General features: G+C 49.6%; 1 protein-coding gene across 1 annotated transcript in view; it reads right to left on the bottom strand.

Annotated features, from left to right (window-relative positions):
- Positions 1-4,284: 4,284 nt before the first annotated feature.
- crppa (CDP-L-ribitol pyrophosphorylase A) overlaps positions 4,285-7,898 on the bottom strand; it is a 21,572-nt gene continuing 17,958 nt past the window's right edge. Inside the window, exon 10 of the mRNA XM_068760397.1 lies at positions 4,285-4,552. Within this exon, the coding sequence (XP_068616498.1) occupies positions 4,448-4,552 (105 nt within the window). The 3' untranslated portion in view covers positions 4,285-4,447. The remainder of the gene's footprint in view (positions 4,553-7,898) is intronic.

The following is a 7,898-nucleotide window of genomic DNA, read 5'->3' as shown; positions in this document are numbered from 1 at the left end:
GGGACGGGCTTCTGCCGCGCTCGTCGGTGCGCCGACAAAACGACTCTGGTAATGAAGATGTTAGAATCGAAGGAGAGGAAGAGGAGGGAGAAGAAAACGAGGATTTACAGCCCGGGGGTATGAAAAGTACCGCGCAAAGCGAGGGCTTGTGGTCGGGGCAGCCATTTTGGGAGGAGCGCTGGCAGCTGAGGGATCCATCACGGGTCGGGTCAGCACCAAAACAGCCAATTAGGCGCTCGGGGACCGCCGCATGCTAATAAATATCACCCGAGCGTGGCGCTACGTGGAGACGTGCATTTAATTTGCAATAAAGTGGATCTTTTGGGCAGGAAGTCCCGCCTCCTCGAGCATCTGCAAGCGTCTGAGCAGAAGGCCGTAAAATATCGCAGCGGCATCGGAGAGGAAGTCGTCAAGTCGACCGATGGAGACGAACCCGGAGCCAAAGGTTAGAGCGTCTTACAGGACGCCGTAATTCTGTCGGTGGGAACGCCGAAGGCGCCGCCGGCAGGACGATTAAGAAACGCAAAGAAAACAGCCTGAAAGAGAAAGAGCCTGAAGCGGGATGGCGAAGCGGCGCAGAGCGTCCCGCGGCGGAACGAATGTGTGGACGAGACTAATCCAGCCGTGCACTGAATTCCACAGGCGGCCATCTCGATGGGACGTGACCGCCCACAGGAAGTGAGCGCCACGAAGGATTCAGCCTCGTAAATCATCTCTAGTGGAGCTTCCAAAAGTCTCTTTGGTACCCAGCTGATGAGTCGACCCCTCAAAGTGTGTGTGTGTGTGAGCGTGTGTGCGCGCGTGAGTGTGTGTGTGCGTGTGTCACCGCTCCCACGCTACAACACAAATCAGGACGCTACGGCAGGTCGCGATGACTAACTTGTTGTTGTGTCAGAGGTTTTTGGTTGTGGAGAAAATAGTTCCAATCCTACGCTGTGGTCCGGAGGGAGTCGAGGTTCGGCCCGGTGGGGGGGGGGGGGGGGGCAGGGGGGCGTGATGATGGTAGGTGGGTCCTGAGCCAAGGAGACGTGTTCATGGGAAAGATCGACTGGGAATTTGTCTCGACGGTGTACTTAGTGTCTGTGTGTGTGTGTGTGTGTGTGCGTGTGTGTGTGTGTGTACGCGTGCGTGTGTGTGTGTGAGATACAGCCGATTTGGAGATTCTCAGTAATTCTCATAAATTATTTTTGACGTTTCAAACTTCCATCCTTTAGAATATTTCCCTCTGAAGTCGGTCTCAGGTTGTTTGCCGCCGCCGCCGCCTGTTTGTTTATTTGTTTATTTTAGCAGGATTACCAAAACGCACTTCACAAATGTTGGTGAAGCGCTTTCGGGGCGGATCCAGATGAAGCTGATCCGGTAACGTTTATTTTGGCTTGACTTCTTCCTTCAACGTTGAAGGTTTTTCACCTTTGTGATGACTCACACCTGAACGGCGTTTCGATCTCGGAGCTCTTCGTGGCGGGTTGGTGGGTGTGGCCTGGGATGGATGGACTTCCTGTCTGGAGGTGGGCTTGACTGAACGGCGCCGGAGGATTTGAGGAGTAAGAAAAGCAGCCAGGATGGATGGAGACGTCGAGCTCTGGTGAGATTTCATGGTCTGAATCCCAAACCGAGCGTCAGCATGGGGGGGGGGGGGGGGGGCAGATCTCCAGCTTTGGGTTTTCATTCACCATTTCTTTTTCCATTTACTTTCCTTCCTTCCATCATTACATTCTGATTCTGCCGTTTTCTTCTGCTTCCTTTCTGTTCCCGTTTCCTTTTCTTTATTCCTTCTCTCTTCCATCTTTTCCTTCCTTCCTTCCTTCCCCCACCATTCCATTGTTTTTCACGTCCTCCTCATCAGCACACCCCCAGCGCTTTAAACTCCGTCCACGCTTTCGGCGGCCGCGGTTGAATGTTGGCGTCCAGCGGGTCGCTGTCAGGGAGAGATCTCGCGTCCTGCTGGGGCTCATTTATAAGGCGAGCTTCAGCTGCGTGGACCAGTGACAGCTCAGGAGGGGAGAAATGTGGACTTCATTTGGGCCTCAGGAGCGGTTCTGTTGAGGGGGCGGGGGAAATATGTGGGGTACGGGGGCCGGAAAGGAGAGAACAATAAAACGATAGACCGGAGAGATGTGTATTCCCCACCGGTGCTGATCCGTGTCATCCTTTCCTAAAGTTGGATTCAGCCAGGAACATTTGTTTTCCATTCAGTCCGTTTCTGTTGCCTTCACTGCTGTGGGAAATTCTAAAATTGTACAGATTTCATAACCGCTGAAAATTATGGCTATTGCCTGAAACAAAAACAAGTTTCATATCGACTGTGGTGAAAAGAAAAATCACAATTCGGGAAACTAATCAGCATCATTTTAAACTGACTGAAAGAAAAGACAAATTAAAATTTCAAAATAATTCAGATTCTCTGCGCAGAATTTAAATTATTTCAGATTTTTTTTTCATTATTTGAAATGAGAAGTTTAAAAAAAAGTATAATAGGTCAAAATCAAGACACTACTGCTTTATTTCAGATCCTATTAATTAATATAGAATATATAGAATTTTATCACATTGGACTTCAAAACCACAAAATAAGATAAATAAAGGCAAAAAAGAAACAAGATCACATTAAATAGTCCTGATCAGTGAGAAACTAATTTTGCCAACGAGCAAATTTTGTCAAAATAAAAGCACGGGATGTGCAGTAAATAATTCATTTAAATTGACTGAAGCTGAGGGACAAAACTATGTCTAACTCGTAAAGAAGTTTTTCTGAGCGAAGCATAAATTAAACGTTGCATGAAAAGAAACCCAAGATGAGTAAATGTACCTGAACTTTGTGTAGTATTCGAGTACTTTCCAGCAGTCCCAGTCCGTATAAATCCCGGTCATGCGACTGGATCGGTTTAAATCGATCACAAGGCTCCTCCCCCGTCCAGGGGCGTCGCTGCTCCTCCCACAGTCTCCCGGTTTCTGTCTCACCCTCAGCTGAGGCGTTGCTCTCATTGTGAAGAACTTCCAGCAACATTCACACCTTGAATCACGTGACACTCGCAAGATGGTCAGGTAGGTGCAAGTAAAACCACCAAGGCTTAGAAACGTGGCTGCAGGTACGAGGAGGTCCTTCTGGACTTCAGTACAATGCCGCCCCCTGGTGGAGGACGAAGAACCTTCACCTTGTGCTGGGTGCAGCTTCCTGCAGTTAACGGAATGTCCATGAGGTGTCGCCACATGCAAACGAATGCCTCATTCATAATTTATTCTTACAAAAGCCTGACATAGGATTATTAGCATATTAATAGTAATAAATCAATTGATTGATAACATTACACCAATGAATTAGCTGGTTTTCACCACCCTCAACCACTGACGGGTCAAAGTAAATCCAAAGATAAAGTAAAGTTCACTTTAGGAATCACGAAAGGTTTTTAAATCCGTTTTAAGAAGATTATCGTCTGCTGCTGCTGCGTTTTTGAGACGCTTAGATTACAAATTGGCAATTTCCCAAATTGATACCTGAAGCTAAAAACCTAGAAGGTCAGTGTTTATCCTGTTATGACATCATATCCAACAACGTTTTAAAAAAATGAAGGCCAGCCTGTCTCGAACTACGACGTTCTGTAAAGTAAAAACTAACACAAGTTAAAAGGAACTTCCCTGATGAATAAATAAAAGACAAATGCTCATCGTGTGTCGCTCTGGATTACCCTCGAGGAAAACACAAGCACATGTTGTGAAGAGTCCATTACAGGAAAGTGAAGACGGCGCTCCCGTCGCCCGAGGCATCGCTCCATCAGCAGCTGGAATTCCACCGAGCCGCCGAGGACGGGGAAATGCAGGAAACCGGAGATGCCCTGGAAGTGTTTGAGGCGCGCAACAAAGCATCAGGAATGTTCTGGTGTCAAGACTCCTTGATGAACGACGCCGTTTCCTCCTTCCTGTCGCCAATACCCCGAAGACGTCTGCAGGCGCCTCGACGACAGTCGGACAGAGTTTAAAGTGTTTGTAACACGCTGTTCCCCTCTGGAGACGGATAAAGCACCTTTACTCACTTATCCCTCTGTCATCAGCACGACTCCAACGCCCCCCCCCCCCCCCCCGACAGGACAAGCCGATTTAGCAGATTGTGAATATATGCTACGTTGCCATGGGAACCATTCAGAATAGCTCTCTCTTGCTTTTAGATGTGTGACGATTCATTTCTTTTAGCATCATAAGCCTAAATTATTTTTATAAAGCTGCCCCCAATTTCAGGGGGGGGGGGGGGGGGAGAAAATATGAATTATGTCGTGTTTATTCCTTCAAAAATACAGTTTAATTAGATTAAAAAGCACCGAGTGATGAATTACTCCGGTTCGCACTACTGTTCTGAGGAACCCTGAGTGGGAGGATCCTTTTAATGGCGCCGTCATTAACACTGAGGTTCGTGACTCACGCCGAGGGGATCCTCTTTCGCCGTTCCTTCACCTCACGCCTGCAGAAGCTGTCCCACGAGGGCGGAGCTCCTGTCCCGGATTAATGCCGACGTGATCTCAGCGGCTTTCAACACGGACTTCTCCCAGCGGGTCGTTTCCTGAGCGAGAGAGGAGGGCAGCGACCAGGAGGTCATTAGTTACAAGCCCGTGAAACGAGACGTACGCGCCACCTCGCTTACACCACATAAAATCATGCACGATGACATTTGTTCACGTTTATCCTCGCTCAACGCGCCGTCATCCAAAGGTTTGCGTTTGCTGTCGGAGTTTCTGGGAGCAGCGTCCAGCTAGCATTAGCAGCCAAACTAGTGCATAAGCTAAAGCTAACCGAACGAGCTATTATGCAGAAGTCACGACATCGATGACGGGGAAAATCGTAAACAGGAAGTTCAAATTCGTTTCACTCCCTTGACTCCGTTCCTCAGGCAAGAGCGACTCCCCGACTTTGATTTAGCTTCTTCATGAGGCCGAACAATGCGCCGGTTTCCAATCGTTCAAGGAGCTTTAGCTTCGTTTTAAACGAAGGCTTGTTTCTCGTTTCATCAGATTTATGCTTCACGATCTAATCTGGGCTTCCAGAAGGCTTTGTCCCTTTTTTTTGTTGATGTAGCGGTGAGCATCAGAGAGGAAGAATGAAGGCATTTTCATTTGTCGAGCTCTTTGAGGACACAGAACGATCTGCCGGGAATGCAGAAACGTACACATGGAGAGAAAACGAAGGGTCTGGGACGGATTTTAGCTTGCGCAACAGCAAACAGGAACACATGACAAGTTCAAGTTCACAGCTGGATCCGAGAAATTCCTTGTTGAGACCCAACGACTGAAACGATGAAAAAGCGTCCACGCCGCAGCGCTAGCAGGCTAAAATGCTAGCATGCTAAAATGTTAGCAGGGGTTTCGCTTAACAGCAAAATTGTCTAACTAACTACTAACTACTTAAAACAAGATGTTAAGTTGCCCCCCCGCCAAACCGCAGGTGCATTCAGCACCGGGACGAGAACCGGGTCCCGACTGGCCACGCTGGAAATGCTCCTGTCCTGCACTGGTAAAAAGAACAAGTCCTGAAAGAAGTCCGGAATAGGTTCTTCCAGGTCTGCAACCAATTTTAAAAACAGAGTTAAATAAAGATGAGCTTTATTGATCCCTGGAGGTAAACCGCCGAGGCGAGCAGGAAGGTTCAAGCTGTACCGAAACAAAACGCAGAAGAAGAAAACACTATAAAGGTCGAGGTCTTAATTTTTAATCAGATGCACTTCTGCCCACTGCAATAAATTCGAAGAACTATAATCCATTAAGGCTCACAGGTGGGAGGATGAGCGCGAGGATGCTGGCGTGGAGGATTTGGCAATTTAAAGTAACATAGAAAGGCTTTTCACGTCGCTTTAAAAGTCCAAACAGGGAGCGACGCAAGAAAATGCTTAAATTCATTCCACAGAATGACAGAAGAGCCCTTTGATCAGCGACGTCTCACTAAACGCACCTGGAAGTCCGGCTTTCCAGACGCATCGCGCCGGGCGAAGTGTCGGCAGTTCAACACGTTTGGAGGGAAACAAACTGGCGTCTCACCCCCGCCGCCCGAGTGTGACGAGGTGAGAGAGAGACGAGCGTGGAATCGGGCCTGGCTGTGCTTAAAGGGAGCGAGAGGCACCGGGACCCAGAACTCCCAGAGCACTCCTCCCTAATCAGAACCAGCGGATAGGGAGTCAGATGACACGGATTTTCCACTCCGACCGGCCGAAGGTTGGGGGAGGGGGGGGGGGACCGGAGTGCAACACGGCGACTCCGGTTAATGGATTAAAGCAGAAGCAATGGAATCAAAACAGGCGAGCGTTGGACGGGGCTGCAGAGACATTCTGTGTCAGCGTCTGAAGTCTCTGCTTCGCGTGCCCCGAGATGAAACATTGGCCCGACCTTGGACGAATCAAAGGGAAAGGAGACGAGGGGAAAACGTCCTCCGCTTCCCGTTTTACTTCCAACATGTACCCGAGTCATTCCTCTGCTGCTATGATCGCCGACCATCTGTAAGCAGTCAACGTCCTCGTGCGTGTTGTCCACGTATCGGGACACGAGGATCCGTCCCTCCGGAGATCCAAGGACGAGACATCGGGCTGCTTCTCGTCCTCGTGCGTGTTGTCCACGTATCTGGACACGAGGATCCGTCCCTCCGGAGATCCAAGGACGAGACATCGGGCTGCTTCTCGTCCTCGTGCGTGTTGTCCACGTATCGTGACACGAGGATCCGTCCCTCCGGAGCTCCAAGGACGAGACATCGGGCTGCTTCTCGCCGTTTATCCTTCCGCCCCTCATCTCCGAGCAAGTCCACGGCTACATGTTTACGGAGGAGCTAAAAGGCTAAGAGGAAGACGAACGTCCTCATCAGCTCACTGGGGGGGGGGGGGGGGGGGGGTAAAAGACACAGGCGCTCGCCGCAGCTAATGGCGCCATTACAGCGGCCTGCTTTCTGACGTGCACGGCAGGAAACACAAACGTTTGCACATGAGAGAACAATAGAGAAGCAAAAGGCTAGATAGGATCACCAAAGATCAAAGTGTTAAGCCGTAAGATGGAATTATTGCCATTCCAGATACGCTGCCTTTGAAATATTAATCACGCTTCAGAATGCAGAGCTATCGTCTCAAGGAGCCGCTTGCCGAATACAAATACGAATACCCCCCCCCCCCCCCCCCCCGAGGATCATCCAGGACGGATTCAGGAGCTTCCTGATGAGCAGCTCGTTGTTTTGGAGAAGGAGGCGGCCGACAGCGATGCACGCAAAGGGAAGGCATTCCACAAGCACGGGTTCTCCCTCACGCACACACGCAACGGGACTCTGGTCCAAACCTTCCTCATCATCATCATCATCCAAGTGTTCCTGCGTTTCTTCTAGAATGAATACGGAGACGGAGAAAACGATTCTCGAACGCCAAAGGCGAGGGAGCAGAGAGATAAAAGGAAGTGGCGTGGTGCGTTTGGAGCCAATCCGATCAAACGGACACTGATTAGACTGTTTAACGGGCATGTTAGCGTTAATGTAGCGTTAAACTCTGCATGTTCTGGAGCCAGTCTCCTTCTTTACAAGATCCACTTCACTATTAATAGACGTGAACGGAGCTCACTTTCCGCTTGATAATGACGAACGGCTATAAATCCTCACGGGGAGGATTTAAAAACTCTCCGTTTATTCGCATTAGCAGCGGCGCTATCGGCGGGAACGTCTATTAAACGCCAACGCGACACATTAGCTTGTTGCAACACTTCATTTTCCACCGACAGGCGAGCCTCTGCTACGTCGATTAGCCGCACGTCCGATCCCTAGGTGGCTGGAGAGGCAGACTTCACATAAAAAAAATAAAAAGAGGTCATTAGTGAGAAATGTCGCGGGGGAAATACCGCTGGGGAGAAGCCATCGGTGGACGGGTGGCGTTTGAGGGGCTTCGCGCGCCG

Source organism: Brachionichthys hirsutus, chromosome 3 (genome assembly GCF_040956055.1).
Source record: "Brachionichthys hirsutus isolate HB-005 chromosome 3, CSIRO-AGI_Bhir_v1, whole genome shotgun sequence".
Classification (NCBI taxonomy): domain Eukaryota; kingdom Metazoa; phylum Chordata; class Actinopteri; order Lophiiformes; family Brachionichthyidae; genus Brachionichthys; species Brachionichthys hirsutus.
The sequence above is the reverse complement of the archived record's forward strand: the minus strand, read 5'-3'. Positions and strand labels throughout refer to the sequence as shown.